The sequence below is a fragment of the Ostreococcus tauri genome (assembly GCF_000214015.3).
Source record: "Ostreococcus tauri WGS project CAID00000000 data, contig chromosome 03, whole genome shotgun sequence".
Lineage (NCBI taxonomy): Eukaryota > Viridiplantae > Chlorophyta > Mamiellophyceae > Mamiellales > Bathycoccaceae > Ostreococcus > Ostreococcus tauri.
Genome location: NC_014428.2, coordinates 79,495 through 96,548, shown reverse-complemented (window position 1 = coordinate 96,548; position 17,054 = coordinate 79,495). Strand labels below are relative to the sequence as shown.

Genomic DNA, 17,054 nt, shown 5'->3' with positions numbered 1-17,054 from the left:
CGCGCGCGCGAAGGAGCGCGCGCGGGAGCCGGCGGAGGCGCGAACGGCGGCGGCGAAGGAGGCCGAGGCGAAGGCGGCGAGGGAGAAGGTGCGAGAAGAGCGCGCGCGCGCGGCGGAGGTTCGCGCGGCGGAGGTTCGCGCGGCGAAGCCCATGTTTCGACGACGCGCGGCGGAGCGCGGAGACGCGAACGCCACGGGGTGGAAACCGGTGAAGAATGAGGCGGCGGAACAGCTTCGAAGCGTCGTCGAAGCGCGTCGCATCGAGCGGCGCGATCGCATCGTTGAACTCACGCGATTGAAGAGGGAGCAGGCGCGCGCGGCCGAGGCTGAAATGCAACTTCGCGCCGCCGTCGAGCGCGAGAGACGCGCCGAGGCGGCGGCGGAGAAGCTCGCGAAGGAGCTCGCCAGGGAGCGGGCGAAAGAGGCCGAACGCGCGGAGCGGCGGGCGCGAGAGGAAGCGCAGGAACGCGCCCGACAAGCGGAGAGTGATAGACTCGCGGAGGAGCAAGACGCGATGGAACGCGCGCGCAGACTCGCCGAGGAACGGGAACACGCGGAGAAGCTCGCGCGCGCGCGCGCGGCGGAACGGGCGAAGAAGGAAGCCGCCGACAAGACTGCACAGGAGACGCGGGCAGCTGAGGCCGAAGCGGCCAAGGCGAAGAAGGCGCGCGACGCCGAGACGGCGAAGGCCAAGGCTGATAAGGAAGCCGCGGCAGCGCGCGCCAGAATGACAAAGCAAGCGGAGGATCTGAGGCGAAAGGAGGCAGAGGCTCAGGCGCGAGCGCAACGCATTGAAAACGTCAAGTATCGCGTCGCCGATGCGCTCGACAGGACTGTCGACGCCGTCGTCGATCGCGCGTACGACGCTCGCGATTTCGTCCGTGGTATTCCGGCCAAAATCAAGTTACCGGCGAAGAAGGAAAATAAGAAAATGGTCGCCGCCCAGCGAAAGCCGCAGCCAAAGCCTTCGCCCGAGCGCAAGCCCGAGCGCAAGCCCGAAGCGAAGAAACTCGCTCCGCCGACCAAGCTCCAGACAAAGCAGAAAACCTCATCTTCTTGGTCGTTTTCGATGCCAACGATCCCGAAGTCGTCCACTGGTGCGATCGACGTCGGAACGTACGCAACGCTGGGCTTCGCCACGTCCCTCCTCGCCGCAGCCATGTTGTCCGTCGGCGTGCGCGCGTCCCGCAAAAAGCGCGCGCGCCGTCGCGCCGAGCGCCAAGCCAGGCTCGAAGCCGACAAGCTCCGCCAGAAAGATCGCTGGGCCACCGCCATCGACACCGATACCGTCACCCGTGACGTTGCCGAGCGCGCCGAGCGCATCGCCACAGCCGAGGCGACGTCCGGCGCGTCCGAGGACGCCCCCGACGCCGAGCGCGCCGAGCTTCAAAAGGCGTACGATGAGTTCCTACGCGCCACCTCGGCGGATAAGAAATTGTAATCCAAGTCACGCACCCTCGTGTTCACGAAAACCCTCGTCGTCATCCCATCCGGAGACGTTCACGCGTGGACTACCGCGCGTTCGGCTCGACGTCGCTCGGCGTCCGCTCCGGCTCGGCGCGGACGCCGACGCGCGCATCTTGTTCTCCGCGCGATCTTCGCGCCGCACACACCGGCGCCCGCGCTTCCTTCGCGCGCGCGCTCGAATCGCCGCCTCGAGACGAACACCGACGATCGTCGATCATCGCGTCGACCGAACCGATCGAACCGATCGAACGGACGCGCGCGCGACGACGCGTCGATCGTTCGAACAGGACGTCATCGGGGAATAATCTGCACGAAATCAACGCTCGCGTGGTCGTTTCTTCGTCTCACGCGCCGTCGTGCGAGTGATTGCGTGATAAAAAGCGCATTTGACATCGTGAGCCGACCGCACAATCGTGGAGGCGTCATGCGGGCGTTCGGTGACGTCGCGCGGGAGTTCCGGTCGTACCACGACAACTCGTTCAACGTCGCCGCGCACCTGGTGACGACGCCGGTGTGCCTCGCCACCGCGCTGGCGATCGTGGAGACGACGTATGGGACGTCCAGCGCTCGGGTGGCGACGTGGACGTACGCGCTGGCGACGGTGGTGTTTGTTGACTGCGGCGTCGGCTTGAAGGCGTGGACGACGGCTTGGATTTGGGCGATCGCGTACGCGGCGAGAACCGCGGTCGAGACCGGGGCCACGACGGTGGGGTTAGTCGGTACCTTTGTCGCGGCATACGTTGGACAGGAGTTGGCGCATCACGCCACGGGGCAAAAGACGTATCAAGGGTCTTACATGGGTCAGTCCAACTGGATCGGGTTGCTTCTCGAGCACACGTTTTATCTCCTCCCGCTCTGCCTGGACGCGGTGTTTCACATGCGCGAGAGCTTTTTAACTTGGATCGTGGCGCACAACTACGTCGTTCGAGGAAAGCTCACTAGCTCGAAGGATCGAGCCGCGATGAAGACGATCGAGGATTTCGTCACCAAGGAAGATCCTGACCGATCGTGCACGGCGCACTGGTGGCACACTCGGCTCGCGGACAAGGAAAAGAAGGCGTTCACGCACATCGTGCACTCCGAGCCTGTGGAGAAGATGTTTGCCGAACGATTCCGCCCGGACGCATGGGTCGTGAGGCCCGTGTACGGTATGAATGAGATCTACGTCGCCTCGTCTCACCACAATAACAATTCAGACACGGTGTTTTACATGGAGCATATCGACGGTCCGTGGGCCGTGTATCCTTTTTGCTTCCTTTACCGGTGCATGCTCGCTGTGAACGAGAACGTCAAGGTGCAGACCATTTTTTCACACGAAGGAAGTGGCGGATGCTTATCCAACGGCGACGTTGTCGGTTTCGATTTTCACCGTGAGATCCACTACATCGCGGACAAGCCAGTGACAAATCCCGACCGACGCATCACGATGAAGCTGCATTACTGCGTGTACCCGAAGTGCTTCGGTCCGTTCGGTGAAGGACTGCTGCATTTATCTGTGATGTACAATACACTGGCGCGTAAACTCTTCTTGAACACGATCCATCCGACGGGGATCTGGAGATTCATGGCTTTCATGGTACTCTTTGTTACGCGCGGCGCATTCCTCGTGTCCAAGTACGCTGGCATGAACAACATCGCCAGCGTCCTCGCGTTGTACGCCGTCGGCAAGTACATTCACCCGTTCTTCTTTTTTGCGATGACTTCATACACGCACTACTGCATGTACATCGCCACGTACCACGTGCGCGACCGAATCAACTTTGGCATGTTCAAGCGTAATGTGGTGTTCTGGAAGACGCTCGCCCTTACGCACTTGGCCGTCGCATATGTGAAAAACTTCCAATTCGACCCGATTTCGATCATCATGATTGTGTGCGGATACGGGCTCAGCACGTCGGCGGCCGTGGCTCTGGGAATGGACCAAACGTACTTTGGAGTCGAACTCGGTGAAGTTAAACCGAACTTTGTGAGCGGATTCCCGTACAACGTCGTGCCGCATCCAATGATCGTCGGCAGCATGCTCGGGCTTTTGGGCATTCACAAGATGGATGGTTTACGAGAGGCGCTTCCGTATGCCGTTCCGATGCACTGCTTCATGTACCTGCTGCACATGATACAAGAGCAAGTGAATGACATTTACTCGGATAGCTGGAGACCGCAATCGTCAAGCGCTCCCTCGAAGGGACGTTCGGCTCGGACTCCTGTTAGGAAGTCCTCGAGCAAGTCGCCGCGCGTGAGATCGGCGACGCCCAAGAAAACCTCCAGTCGGACGCCCAAGAAAAGTCCTAGTCGGACGCCCAAGAGGCGCCCCTCAAAGCGGTAGCGCGATATTATTATTACATTTCACTCTTTACGCCATGTCCGCGACGTCCGTGACGCCGTTTTCGTTCGATTTCGATTCAAAGTGTGCGACATTCGCAGCCGTGACAGACGGTAAGTGCCTCTTCCCTCGAATGCTCGCGTCCGATCTTCCACTTCGTACGCTCGTGTCATTCATTATTCTGCCTCGAACGCTCCAATCTCGTGGACGAGACGGCGGTGCTCTCCCCTTGTGACTCTCCACCTCTAACTTCATTTGAGCCAGCGCAAACGGATAAAAGAAGAAGCATGCGATGAAGTCATCCATAAGGTTACCCACGATGTGCCACTTTGCTCGCAAGTTATAACGGATCGCCGTCGTGAGCATCGCGAAGAGCAGATACATCAGCCACGCAAGACTGTGCGTTCCCTGCTTCAACGGAGTAAGACAGAGGAGTAGGATCCAAGCATAATAAATTGTCGTGCACGTAAATGAGAATACCGATATACCGAACGGCGTGAACAGCTCTAACGCGGAGATGAACATTGCGTGATACGGGTTGAGGATGATCCTTAATAGCAGAATCAATCGCTCCTTTGTCGACATAATCTTTCCGTCGGGAGACCCATCTGGTCCATTGAAATTATCAAATACGTCGATGATAGATGTGGAGAAGTTTTTTCGCATGCTCAGATACTTTGGATCACCGTTTGCCTCGTCCAAAGCGCGGAAAAGTGCGACGCACATCGCGTTCAAAGCGAACGTGTAAGGAAGGGCGGCGCAAATACTGACTGACGATATCGTCGATAGGCCCGTTTTGCTAGTGCTAAGTAACGCTTGGGCCGTCGCGCCTTGCGTGATGGACCACCACACTCTTTGCAAAACCGGTGCGTTGTCGATGCCACCAGCGGCAATCATATCATCCGTGAACGCACCCGCGTCAGCAGAAGTGACGAAGAAAGAGATCACTCCTATCAGAACCAACAACTGTAAAAGTTTTGTCAAATTCCCGTAAGGTTCCAAGATGTCTAAAATTCTGTCGGTCGATTTCCTGCACGCCAGCGCATAAATTCCGACGTCGTTGGCGAGCTTTATCGCCGCGTCGCTCGCCGGTTCGTTGTTTAGGTACCCCAGACCCGCGCAGTTCACCACACCCTTCCGCCAATCGGGTGCATACTTCAGGGATAACTCTGCGATGCGTTCCATGCGAATTCCAAGGGAGCCGAGAACCGATAGGGCAAAGAATCCAGATATCATCGGTACAAACATTCCAACGAGGATGATCTCTCTCACAGTGCGCCCGCGTGATATTCTGGCGATAAATAGGCCCACGAACGGAGCCCAAGTGATCCACCACGCCCAGTAGAAAACAGTCCAAGAGTTCATGAAGGAGGCTGGAGTGCTTTCGTAGTACGTCTGTGAATCAGCCATGGTCGTACCCAAGGCGATTTCAACGCGACCCTTGATGCCCGGGTTGCCCCAGAGGTGCGGATCTTTCTCTTGAAATTCGAGAGCGAGCTGAGGCAGTGCATCGTTGTCGAAACCGGCTTGAATAAAGTACTGCATGTACGTCCCAGTCGTCTGCGTGAAGATATTCGCAATGTACCACGTGTTGTCAAGCATGAATAGCAGCAAGATTAATGCGGACAAAACGCCAAAAGCCAATATCGCCATGGGTACCATACCACGATCGAGTCCGCTTACGACCGCCCCCGTCGTGAGCGCGGTGATGATCCAAATTATGAAAGATTTTACGCTCTCGTTATCATTCGGAATAGCGCTATTCATTCTGTGAATGGTGGCGTTGATACTGTTCGCCCCCAAACCGAGCGAGGTAGACAAACCAAACGTGGTGCATGCGATGGACATGGCGTCGATGATATCTCCGAACAGCCCGTTCACGTAATCGCCGAAGAGCGGATAAAACGCACTGCGTAGGGTGAGCGGTCTTCCCAAGCGATAGCACACCACGCCCGTGGTGAGGCCGACGACGAGATACGGGGCCCAACCGTGGAACCCCCAATGAAAGAACGTCAGAAACATAGCCATCGATGCTCGCTGGTCGTCATTCATGAACGGAATCTTCGCCAAGTAGTTCGAATTTGTGTTCAGCGCACCAGCATCGTCGCGGTAGTAGTACATCGGCTCGCTCACGCCGAAGTAAAATATCCCGGTTCCCAGACCAGTAGTGAAAATGAGTATGAACCACACGAGATCTGAGTACTCCGGAGCGTCGTCTTGTGTCCCCAGCCTCACGTTGGCGTACTTTTTCTTCAGCAACACGTAAAAAACCACGACCAGCCACGCGTTTTGCGTCAACGTGTAAAACCACGTAAAGTTGTGCGTGATTGCGCTCGTGGCGTTTGCAAAAAACGTCGAGACCGCCGATACCTGCCCCGCCCCCCTCACATTGGCCTCGCTCGTCGTCACCCCGATCACGAACCCCCACAGCGTGACCGTCGCCAGGAGGAACACCACCCAGTTCGCTCTGATTATCTGCGCGCGAAGCGTTCTCGCCGCGTCAGTTGAAAATTCATCATCCCCGCCCGCACCCCACGCGCGCGCCGCACCCGTACTCGTCTTCACCTCGACCGCGCGACGACGGTAACAAAACGCGCGCGCGCGATCGACCGCGTCGCCGCGCTCGAGAGACGCGCGCGCACCGGAAAAGCGGCGAAATCGAACGCAATCCAACGATTCGCCCGAACGAACCGTCCCGCCGCCACGTCCTCGTCGCGTCGCGCATCGCGCGCGCGGTCGCGCGCGACGCGTTCGCGCGACGGCTTCGACGCGCCCGGCATCGCCCGAGCGCGCGCGGGAGTGCCGACGTGGGCACGCATTCAATTCGCTCGACGACAATTCTCGACGCGCCGCGACGCCGCGCGCCCGCGCGCTTCGCTCGTTCGCCCGCGCGCGCTCGGTGGACGGGCGACACGCGCGGGGGCGTCGAATGGATCGAGCGAGCGATGCGCGCGCGGGCGCGAACGTCGCTCGCGCTCGCGATGGTGTACATCGCGCTCGTGGTGCGACATCTCGTGCGACGGTCGTGCGTCGCCGTCGCGTCGTGGGCGCGGTCGATCGCGCGTGGCGCGCGCGTGATGTCCTCGACGTCGCCCGTGGGCGCGTCGCGCGCGGGACCGGGGAGGGAAACGCGGACGCGCGCGGACGCGAAGCCGCGGACGGCGGCGTTCGTCCTCGCGCGGGACGGAATCGGTGAAGACGCGAGGGCGACGTGCGAGAGATTGGCCGAGATCGCGTCGTGGTGCGGTGCGGTTGGAATCGAGCGCGTGAGCGCGTATGAGTCGAGTGGACGCGTCGCGGATGGGCGAGGGAGAGACGCGATGCGGGACGCGTTGGAGCGGCGAGCGAGGCGAGACGGATTCGCGTACGTACTTCGAGCGTGCGATCGCGAGAACGGTGGGAAAATCGACGTCATCGCTCGGGGGGGGGGCGATGGGGGGTCGAGCGCGTGGACGATCGAGGTGGACGCGTTGCGGGCGGAGGACGCGTGCGCGGCGCTCGTCGCCGCGGCGACGCGCGCGGATGTAGAATCGGTCGACGACGAGCGCGATGAGGATCACGAAGGGCGCGCGTTCGAAAATAAACGACATGTCGGGAAGATTGAGCGATGGATGCGTGATCGAGGAAATTTCCTCACGCCCGCGGATGTCGTCGTCGTCTTCGGCGAAGTGTTCCATCTCGACGGCTATCCTCCGTGGCAGTTGTACGCGGCCGAAATGTTCCACGAGACCTCGCTGGAGGCGTTCACGCGCGAGAAATTCGCGCGCATCGTCGAAAAGTATCGAACCACGGCGCAGAGATTCGGGAGATGACGCGGGATTCGCCAAAAAAACACTGTGATTCACAATTTCTAGAACGGTACCCGACGCCGTCACTACTTCTTCCCTCGTCCCGCGCCGCCCTTCGGATCAAACTTCGGATCGAACCTCTTAAACATCGGCGCGTGCTTCAACATGTCCGGAATTATCATCATCCTCACCTTTGACCCTCGAATGTACACGTGCTCCATCCTACTCTCCTTGCCGTCTCGCCCGGTGTGCGTGACATCCGTCATCTGACAGTTCCAATTATCCTCGCTCTCCACGAGCTGCCCGCGATACGTCTCACCAGTCTTCAGCTCGACCTACATCATCGCCACGACATCGCGACGCGTCTTCCGTTAGTCTCCGCGCGCGCGCGCGTCGTCGCCGTCGCTCGAAATCAACCCTAGGCGCCGATCGCCCGCCGTCGCCCCGTTCCGCGTCCACGCGCCCGCGCCCGTCGCCGTCCCACCGTCCACCGCGTCCACGACGTGTACGCCGACGTCGCCGTCCGCGCGCGCGCGCGTCTCGTCCAACGCGTCCCCGTCGTGGTTCCGTTCCGTTCTCGCGCGCCCCGCGCGCGCAATCCATTCGCCCCGCGCGCCCTCCCGCGCGCTCGCGCTCGGTCGCTCGCACCGTCACCACGTGTCCCTCGCTCTCGTGTAAGAGCTTCACCGGGACCCCGACGCCCTTGCCCAGACCGGCGCTCATCGCGATGCGTCGCGCGTCGGAATGTCGAGCGTAGCGAACGCGACGCGACCCCACACGGCGCCGCGCATGGGTAGAAACAAGGCAAAGACGGGCAAAGACCGCGCGTACGTCACCGCGAGCGAGTGGGCGAACGAGGGGGGGGGGAAGCGGCGCGATGGAAGCGCGGCGGCGCCGTTTCGACGATTGCCGTTTGACCGGTGTGCGATTTCATTTTTGCCGTTTGAAAACGCGGTGTGCGCGCCGGATGGGAGCGTGTTCGACGTCTCGCGCGCGGTGCCGTACGTGATGAAACATAAACGACATCCCGTGAGCGGTGAAGCGCTGGAGGTGCGGGATTTGATCGCGCTGAGATGGTATAAGAATGCAGACGGCGCGTACGAGTGCCCGGTGATGAAGAAGACGTTTACGGATTCGACGCGGATTGTGTGCGTGCGAACGACCGGGAACGTGTACTGCGCGGAAGCGATTGAGGAGTTGTGCGTCAAGGCGAAGAATTGGAAAGATTTGTTGACGGAGGAACCGTTTAAGAGGTCAGACGTGATAACGCTGCAGGACCCGTTGGATTTGAAGTCGAGGACGTTGGAGGCGTTCGATCACGTCAAACGTGGGATCGAGACGAAGAATCTCGGTCGGGAGGTGGATGATTCGAACATAAATAGGAAGGGTCTGAGTGAGGACATGCGCAGGGTGCTCGACGCGCTCGGAAGCGAGGAGGCGGCGAAGATTGGAGAGCGAGGCGGAAGCAAAGACGCCGCCGCCGCTCGGGACGCGCTCGAGCTGGCAAAGAAGAAGGAGAAAGAGGATAACGCGAGGCGTGGAATAGAGAATAAACCAGACCCGACGGATAACAGTCACTTGCTTCGGGGACCGGCGTACGTCGCGCCGGTGGATAACATCACTTTCAAGCCCGGATCGTCGACGTGGGACACGTCGGCGGGATCCGGCGGCGCGACGTTGGATCTGCGCACGGAGAAGGAAAAGGCGAAGAGACGCGCCGAGATGGCGCCTTATCTCGTAACTCTGAAGACCAGGGTGAACGAGATGCGCACGACGGGTCACAGTGCGATGGGATTCACGTCTACCACGATGGAGGCGCACACGAAGAATCATCGCGCCGAGGAAATCGTGTGGTACAACCCGACGAAGAAGGGATACGTGCGCTTGCACACGAATCTCGGTGACTTGAACATCGAGTTACACTGCGACCGTGCGCATAGGACGTGCGAAAATTTCATCACGCTCGCGGAGAAGGGATATTACGACGGGTGCAAGTTTCATAGAAGTATTAAAAACTTCATGCTTCAGGGCGGCGATCCCACAGGCACCGGTCGCGGCGGTCACTGCATCTGGGGCGAGCGCTTCGATGACGAAATCAAGGGAAACCCTTTTACGCACGACGACCGCGGCGTGTTAAGCATGGCGAATAGTGGGAAGAACACCAACGGGTCCCAGTTTTTCATCACTTACAAGCCGTCGCCACACCTGAACGGTAAGCACACGGTTTTTGGCCGAGTCGTTGGCGGTTTGGAGACGTTGTCGAAATGTGAAGCGGTAGAGACGGACGCGTCCGATCGTCCGCTTAAAACGATTCGGATCGAACGCGTGACGGTGTTCACGAATCCGTACGAGGAGCTACGCGAGGAGGACGAGAAGCGTGAGCACGAAGAGGCTGAGGCTGAGGCAAAGGACGCCGAGCGCGCTAGCGGCACGGGAGTCGGTAAGCGTGGGAGTTGGTGGAGTGATCCAGCGTCGGCCATCGCCAGCAACACGAGCGCGCGTCCCTTAGCCGTCGGGAATGGCGTCGGTAAATTCATCCCCAAGCCCGCGAGCGCGCCAGTCGTCGCGCCGGCGGCGAAGAAGGCGAAACCTTTGAGAAGTGGATTCGGAAACTTCGACGCGTGGTGAGATTGTATCATTATCCATTCTTACAACAAGCGGGATCCCGCGCTTATTCGTCTATGGAAATATAGTTACCGGCGCCAATTGCCTTTTGCCGACGCGTCCAGAGGACGTCGTCCAAGCTCTTTTCCGCGGTGATGAGGACTTCGCCTGTATCTTTCTCTTCGGCAACGGGGACGACAGCCGCGATTTTTTGATCGGGTGGTGCTTCGTACCCGACGGGATATTTCCCCGTTGCTCTGTACACCCATTCAGCGTACTCACGCTGTTTCTTCGTCTGGTTCGCTCGTTCTCGTTCTCGTTCTCGTTCTTGTTCTCGTTCTCGTTCTAGACGTGCGCGCTGCGTTCTCAACTCAGCCTCTTTCCTTTTCCTAGCTTCTTCTTCTCGTTTTTCCATCTCTCTCTGTTGCTTCTCCCGCGCCTGGGCCCTAAATTCTTCGATAAACGCTTTGTATCCTTCGCTGTCTTTATCGCCGTGTATCGCTTTATCGAAGCCCGTGCCTCCCATCATCTCCCAATAATACGTCCCGGCGTGTAAGGAATAAGGCGTGGAATCATCCTTGGGTTCCTGGAACACATACCGAAACTTGTCGGGCGCTTGCAACGCGTTCAAGCATCCTCGCCAAATCTCCTCGTTCGGGCCGAAAATCCAAAAGACGTCGTTCAGACGTTCAAACACGTTCAGAAACTCGAACATTTTACTATCGCTCACTTTTTTAGCATTGAACAACTTTCGAGCTTCGAGGCACAAACGTTCAACCTTCCTTTGAAACCGAAACCATCCTGAGTCGGACATCATCTCGATGTCACCGAATCCATCCGGCATTTTACCCTCATCGGCGATGGGACTCAGAATAGCTTCGCACAGTTCCAGTTCGAACATCGTCCGCTCATCTTCTGATTCAAACGGCGCGCTCAACTCAGTGAGCACTTTGATCGCATCGAAAGCACTATCGAACGTGAGGGTAAAGTGCGTCTTAAAAGCGGACCCGTATAGCCACATCTGCGCTTTTTTCTTGTTTGGAAACCACTCCGCCGCCGCCTTCGCTCGCAATCCCTCGACGTACTCGTCCAAACGCTGCTTTCGCGCGTCCCGCGTCTCGTCCGGGCGCGGCAAGCCGCGATACAGCTCGTCGTTCGTCGCGTATTCGTTTTTCGACGCCAGCGACCACATCGCGGGCGTCATGACTTTGCGATTCATCCCTCCCTCGCGCGTTCCGTACAGCCGTGCGTAGGCGTCCGCGTGGTCGACGTCCCCGTGCGCCAAAGTGGTTACAGTCTCATCGTTCGTCTTTCGGCGCTTCGCCGAGCGCGCGCGCGCCGTCTTGCACGCCTTGGCCGTCTGCTCGACGTACCTCTTTCTCGCGCTCTGGACAAAGGCGCCGATGTAGGAGTCGCTGCGCCTCCAGAACGGCATCGCGCGCGTCGGTCTGTCGATGGCCAGCAATTTGAAAATTGATTAAAAATGAATTACACGCTAATACCCGTCATCGGACCACGACACCGCGTACGACGCGAACTCGCTCGTGTCGTCGGTGATCATTCTCGCCGCGCGCTCGTTACACCCAGGCACGCGCCCGAAGGTTTTGCTGTACCCGTAGACGCGAATGTCACCCGTCTCGCCGCGGTCGTCTCTGATTATTCTCCCGCCGCCGATCACGCGCACGGTCGCGATGCCCCGACACTCGCGCTCGAGCTCGCGCGCGACGTCGGCGTGATACTCGCACCCGGAGAGCGCGCGCAAGACCTCGCGGGTGACGTCTCCGGCGCGCAAGACGCACAAAACAAACTTGTTCTTGCCGGGGTGGACGACGACGCGAGGAACGACGTCGAGCGAGACGGCGGTGGTCGTCGGCGCGTCCGCGTCGGCGGTGGCGGTGAATCTTCGAACGAGCTCGCGCGCGTCATCGGTGAGGGCTTCGCCCGTGACGTCGTCGAATCGGTCCGTCATGTCGCGTCGCGGAGTGACGCGCGGCGGCGGTCAGACGTCCGTCACGAATCGTTCGGGTTCACCACACGGTTTCGCACTCATCCTCGCACCCGGGGTCGAACTTCCAAGCCGAGCGCACGGGTGGAAACACGATGGCGTACCGCTCGGCCGAGCGCGGCGTCGCCATCATCCCCGCCACGGCGTCGCGCCAGGCTCGATAGTGCTCCGTGTTCTTGTGGTCCGCCGCCGCGTCCGGGGTTTCGTAGACTTCGCTCAGAATGAACTTCGTCCCATCCTCGACGCTCCTGAACGCGTCAAATCGCAGATTTCCATCCTCCCGAACGCTCGCGCGCGCGTTCTTCGCGCACTCCAAAGCGAACGCGTCCTCGTCTCCCCGCGCCACGTCGCACCGGACGTGCGTCACGCTCTCCCCACCCACGTCCGACGCATCGCTCGCAGTCCACCTCCGCGCGTGCGTGTCGACCCACGACGCATCCGTGGGCTCCACCGCGACGTACCGCGTCCGTTCCACGCGCGCCGACGCCGCCGTCGTCGCCGCGTCCAACGCCTCTCTCCACGCCCCATCCCTCCCGCTCGACGCGTCCGCCCAAATCTCCGCGATGACGAGGGTGTTTTCATCCTCCAACGATCGCAAGACGTCGAACCGCACGCACCCGGGGAGCTCGATCGCCGCCGCGCCCGCGTCGACCGCCGCCGCCGCGCCCGCGCGCGCGGACGACGCGTCCAGAGCGATTCGAGTCATCTCGATCCGCACCGCGCGCGCCGCCGTCCCGCGTCGCGCTCGCACCGCGCGCGTGCTCGACGCCGTCGCGCGCGCGATGGAGACGCGCGCGACGCGCATGGTACACGAAGGCTGCGCGGGGAAATGGCGACGATCCGCATACGTCGACGCCGCGTCGTCGCCCGTCGCGCGCGCGATGCCATCGTCGGACGCGCGGGCGAAGGACTTTTTGCGCGACGCGCTCGACGCCGTGCGCCTAAACCCGGCGTCGAGCGCGGTGAGCGCGGCGTTGGAGCGAACGTTGGATTTTACCGACCGATTGGTGGATGATGCCTCGAACGCCCTGGACGCGTTAGTTCGTCGACGCACGGGCGATGAAGACGACGGCGAGCGCGTGCGGGGAGGGTACGCGATGTGCGCGCGGGCGGTGGAGCTGGCGTTGGAGGAATACGATGTGCGACACGCGCATTTGGATGCCCGCGCGCGCATCGCGCTGCGGTTGAGCGAGACGCTGGAACGGACGATACGGGCGCAGGAACAGCGATGGGTCGCGCTGGACGCGGAGCTGGCGGAGGTTTCGGGAATGGTGACGAAAGTGTGGGAACAGAGTGCGTCCCTGGAGGGTACGTTCGCGCTGATGTCGGAGGTGGAGGAGATGTTACTCGAGGCGGAGATCGCGCTGGAGCTGGACGCGCTGTACAAGAGGCGGGACGACGCCGAGGCGAAGGACGCCGAAGCCGAGCGCGCGTTCGAGCAGGAGGTTGCGCACGTGATGCAGTTGCATGATTTGCTCCAGAGTGATGCGATGACGAACGCGGTGAGCTCGAGGACGACGGAGGAGATCATGGCGGAGCAGGAGCTGAAGAAGAAGCTCGCGAGCATGGCGAAGAAGCGCGCGAAGGAGTCCGGAGTCGACGAGTCCCTGAAGGACATCGCGTCGTCCATAGACGTCGCATCGACGATGTCGACGTCGATGCCGAACGATTTGGATGATTTCTTCACCGATGACCCGGATGAAAGCGAGGCGACGTCGAGCGCAAAGGCGTACACGCTCTACGGTTTGCGCGCGAGAGCCGAGATGACGAAGGGGACGATTATGAATCAACCGCACGAGTTGAAGATGGAAAAGTCGATAGACGTCGACGAGGCGGAGCGCATTGCGCTCGCTCGAAAGGAGGCGCTTGGGATCGCGGATGAAGACATGCGCGGGGTGAATCTTCGTCCACCGCCGCCGAAAGGAGGCGCGCAGGACGGACCTCTGGAGGACGCGCAGAGTCCGCGCCGCATCGTGATCGAATCCAAGAGCGTCACGGATCAAGTGAGCGATAAACTCAAGAACTTTAGCATTGGTGGGATATGGGAGAGCGCGTCGGCGAGCACCACGGCTGCAGTGGAGCGAGTCTCCGCCGCAACCGCCGCTGCGGCGGCGGCTAGTAGCGACGCTATGAAAGCGTTGCAAGAGCGAACGGCGACAATGAAAAAGACAGTGGAGAAAAGGTCGGTCGTCGAAGAGGCACCGAAAGGATACTACAAGAAGGACGCGGGAACGTCGACGTAGCGTCATATCGCGCTTGTGATTTCAGCTGTATTAAATCATTTACATGCGGCACGCGCTGGCACATCCAAAAAAATCCTTACGATCGCTCGGCGAGTTTGAGCTCCTCTTCTTCCGAGATCACGGGCAGGCGCGGGCCGAGCGCCTGCGGCCACTCGGAATCCGTCAAGTGTCGATTAATCGCGTTACGCAGACGTTCTTCCTTTGCGCCGGAATGCATGTGCAATCTCTTACCCGAACGAAATAGGAAGAACGAGGGCGTGGCCTTGACGCCGAGCTCGTCGCGAGCCAAAATTGTCGTCGAGCCGTTTTCATTGCCATGCATGAAAACAAACTTGACGCTGGGAAAATCCTCGGCAATTTGATGGAACTTTTTCGCAAACGCCTTGCACGGTCGGCAGAACGTGAATCCGACCTCGAGACATATGAGGCGATCACCCTCGTCCTTGAGCACGTTGTGCCACTCGGCCTGGGAAACGATGGTGGTGACGGTTTCTACCTTCACCTGGCTCTTCCACCAGCGCATCCACTCGTCGAACGAAACGACCCCGTTTTCGTCGTAATCTAGCGAATCCATCAACTTGCGAGCGTCGTGCACCTGGACGTTCAACGCCTCAGTCGCGGCGATGAGCTCATCGAGCTCTAAGACGCCATTTTGCGACGTGTCAAACTTGTCGAAGACACTCCTCAACTGCTCGTCGGTGAGCGATTGCGGAGACACTCCGTTGGCGACTCCGATCGCCTCGCGAACACGAGATAATGTCCCTCGAGTCGCGATCTGTTGCGACGCCAAGAGCGCCGCGCCCTTGACACCGGCGACGAACCCAAGCGTGCCTGGAACAACCTTGGTTTGGCACGTTAACGCAGGCAAAATTTTCTCCGCGTTTTGACCTGCTTTCCCGCCGAGGATGATCGCGTCGGGTTTGTACTTCTCCTCGAGCTCGATGAGATACGCATTAACGCGTTGAGCGAACGCTTTCCACCCCGTCTCGTTATCGGTCGCCCCGTTTTCTTCCGGAATAGTCGCCACGTCTCCGTCACCCCACGAATCGACGACTTTTTCACCAGAGAAATTTTTGACAATCTGACCGGCGTCGTACAGACTCGTGCTGAAACGCGCACCCACCATGCAAAACATCACCAATCCTTTCGTCGCCACTTCCCCCAGCTCGACCCCGGCGCCATACGCCAACTCTGCCGCTCCGCACGCCTCGGCTCCTGATGAAATTGCCACCTCGCATCCGGTCGCCGTGCGCGTCGCCGCCTCCAGCTCCGCCCGCACGATCGTCCCTCGCTTCGCGTCCGCACTTTCGCCTTCTATCCGAGTCACCAATCCCGGGAGCGATATTCCCACCGCTCCCCGCCATTCGAGCGTGTCCACCACCTTTCGCACCGCCTCGACGACGCCGCTCGCCGAAGCGCTCTCCAGCTTCGTCGATGCCCCCGCCCGGAGAAACGCCCCCGTGCGCGCGTTCACCGCCGCCGCGCGCACATCCACGGCGCCCGCGGTGACGTACACGCCCAGGATCTCCTCCGCGGCGTCGTCCGCGGTCGCGCGTGGGCGAAGAAAGAATTCGTTTCGATGACTTGTCGGTCGCGCGGCACCTCTACAACTCGCGCGCGTGCGCCTTTGGATCGACAGACGCGTCGACAGCCTCGACGGGAGCGACGACGGCGTCGATGCCATCGCGTTCGGACGCGCGTTCGGCGCGCGATCGACGCGCGACGAGGAGTGCGGGGCGGTCAAAGAATTATGAAAAAGTTACAGGGTGGAGGCGACGGCGACGGCGACGGCTCACTCGAGCCCGTTCCACTCCTTGTGAAACCGCTCGACGAAATCGACCATGGTTTGATGCCTGCGCTCCGCTAGACGCCTGCCGCTTTCGGTTTTCATCATGGATTTGAGCTTGAAGAGCTTCTCGTGGAAGTGATTGATCACCGTGTTCGGTCGCGTCGCGTCGTTTCGCATGGCGGCGTATCGCTCGCCGGTTAAATCCGTCAACGGCGGCACCGAAGGATCGTGCATCGGAGAGTTCCTCGCGCCACCGAAACAAAACGTCCGACCGATCCCTATAGCGCCGATCGCATCCAATCGATCCGCGTCCTGCACCACCATGAACTCTTTCGTCCTTCGCGTCCGCTCCGCCTGTTCATTCGCGTCGTCGGATATTTCAGATTTAAATCCAACGTATCGCACGATATCGCACACCCGCTCGATCGTTCGCGCGTCCACGGCGAGTGATTCCAAATGTTCCCGCGCCGCGTCGCATCCCGCGGTCGCCTCTCCCGAGTACTTCCAATCGCGCACGTCGTGCAGCAGCGCCGCGAGCTCGACCACGGTCGCATCGCAATCCCCTTCCTCGCGCGCCAAGCGCATCGCCAGCGCGCGCACGCGGGCGATGTGAAAGTAATCGTGCGAGCCATCCACGTCGGCGAGCTCGCGCTCGACGTACGCCTCGGTCGCGCGCACGACGTCCGACGCCATGCCGCGTCGCGATGTGATGTCTCTCGAGCACTAACTCATGGGGGTATGGTCCCTTGAATACGAGCGTGGCCCCGACCGCGCGTCGGCCCATCGCGCGTCGCGCGCGATCGCCCGTCGCGCGCGCGCGTCGTCGACGATGCCGCGC

The 17,054-nt window shown here is 60.4% G+C and overlaps 12 protein-coding genes across 12 annotated transcripts; 5 read left to right on the top strand and 7 right to left on the bottom strand.

The window, feature by feature from the left end:
* Positions 1-1,441, top strand: OT_ostta03g00530 (unnamed product; the record flags this gene model as incomplete). The annotated part of the gene is made up of 1 exon (XM_022984671.1): positions 1-1,441. A coding segment is annotated over one exon (1,441 nt), but the record flags the coding sequence as incomplete, so codon positions are not given.
* A 450-nt stretch (positions 1,442-1,891) lies between these two features.
* OT_ostta03g00520 (Phospholipid methyltransferase) lies at positions 1,892-3,790 on the top strand (the record flags this gene model as incomplete). Its single annotated transcript, XM_022984668.1, has 1 exon — positions 1,892-3,790. One exon carries the CDS (start codon positions 1,892-1,894, stop codon positions 3,788-3,790), a length of 1,899 nt encoding a protein of 632 aa, XP_022838411.1.
* A 27-nt stretch (positions 3,791-3,817) lies between these two features.
* OT_ostta03g00510 (BCCT transporter family) lies at positions 3,818-6,567 on the bottom strand (the record flags this gene model as incomplete). Its single annotated transcript, XM_022984667.1, has 2 exons — positions 3,818-6,262; positions 6,430-6,567. 2 exons carry the CDS (start codon positions 6,565-6,567, stop codon positions 3,818-3,820), a joined length of 2,583 nt encoding a protein of 860 aa, XP_022838410.1.
* A 201-nt stretch (positions 6,568-6,768) lies between these two features.
* OT_ostta03g00500 (Decaprenyl diphosphate synthase-like) lies at positions 6,769-7,599 on the top strand (the record flags this gene model as incomplete). Its single annotated transcript, XM_022984666.1, has 1 exon — positions 6,769-7,599. One exon carries the CDS (start codon positions 6,769-6,771, stop codon positions 7,597-7,599), a length of 831 nt encoding a protein of 276 aa, XP_022838409.1.
* Positions 7,600-7,661: 62 nt separating this feature from the next.
* Positions 7,662-8,298, bottom strand: OT_ostta03g00490 (U6 snRNA-associated Sm-like protein LSm4/Small nuclear ribonucleoprotein Sm D1/D3; the record flags this gene model as incomplete). Its single annotated transcript, XM_022984665.1, has 2 exons — positions 7,662-7,910; positions 8,224-8,298. The coding sequence occupies 2 exons, from the start codon at positions 8,296-8,298 to the stop codon at positions 7,662-7,664; spliced, it is 324 nt and encodes a 107-aa protein (XP_022838408.1).
* Positions 8,299-8,319: 21 nt separating this feature from the next.
* On the top strand, positions 8,320-10,203 carry OT_ostta03g00480 (Cyclophilin-type peptidyl-prolyl cis-trans isomerase, conserved site; the record flags this gene model as incomplete). The annotated part of the gene is made up of 1 exon (XM_022984664.1): positions 8,320-10,203. The coding sequence occupies one exon, from the start codon at positions 8,320-8,322 to the stop codon at positions 10,201-10,203; it is 1,884 nt and encodes a 627-aa protein (XP_022838407.1).
* Positions 10,204-10,246: 43 nt separating this feature from the next.
* Positions 10,247-11,614, bottom strand: OT_ostta03g00470 (unnamed product; the record flags this gene model as incomplete). Its single annotated transcript, XM_003077911.2, has 1 exon — positions 10,247-11,614. The coding sequence occupies one exon, from the start codon at positions 11,612-11,614 to the stop codon at positions 10,247-10,249; it is 1,368 nt and encodes a 455-aa protein (XP_003077959.2).
* A 60-nt stretch (positions 11,615-11,674) lies between these two features.
* OT_ostta03g00460 (Janus/Ocnus) lies at positions 11,675-12,148 on the bottom strand (the record flags this gene model as incomplete). The annotated part of the gene is made up of 1 exon (XM_003077909.1): positions 11,675-12,148. The coding sequence occupies one exon, from the start codon at positions 12,146-12,148 to the stop codon at positions 11,675-11,677; it is 474 nt and encodes a 157-aa protein (XP_003077957.1).
* A 58-nt stretch (positions 12,149-12,206) lies between these two features.
* Positions 12,207-12,890, bottom strand: OT_ostta03g00450 (Dimeric alpha-beta barrel; the record flags this gene model as incomplete). The annotated part of the gene is made up of 1 exon (XM_003077908.1): positions 12,207-12,890. One exon carries the CDS (start codon positions 12,888-12,890, stop codon positions 12,207-12,209), a length of 684 nt encoding a protein of 227 aa, XP_003077956.1.
* Positions 12,891-12,966: 76 nt separating this feature from the next.
* Positions 12,967-14,427, top strand: OT_ostta03g00440 (unnamed product; the record flags this gene model as incomplete). Its single annotated transcript, XM_003077906.2, has 1 exon — positions 12,967-14,427. The coding sequence occupies one exon, from the start codon at positions 12,967-12,969 to the stop codon at positions 14,425-14,427; it is 1,461 nt and encodes a 486-aa protein (XP_003077954.2).
* A 76-nt stretch (positions 14,428-14,503) lies between these two features.
* OT_ostta03g00430 (Thioredoxin-like fold) lies at positions 14,504-16,111 on the bottom strand (the record flags this gene model as incomplete). Its single annotated transcript, XM_003077905.2, has 1 exon — positions 14,504-16,111. The coding sequence occupies one exon, from the start codon at positions 16,109-16,111 to the stop codon at positions 14,504-14,506; it is 1,608 nt and encodes a 535-aa protein (XP_003077953.2).
* Positions 16,112-16,219: 108 nt separating this feature from the next.
* On the bottom strand, positions 16,220-16,909 carry OT_ostta03g00420 (HD/PDEase domain; the record flags this gene model as incomplete). Its single annotated transcript, XM_003077904.1, has 1 exon — positions 16,220-16,909. One exon carries the CDS (start codon positions 16,907-16,909, stop codon positions 16,220-16,222), a length of 690 nt encoding a protein of 229 aa, XP_003077952.1.
* Between the last annotated feature and the right edge of the window lie 145 nt (positions 16,910-17,054).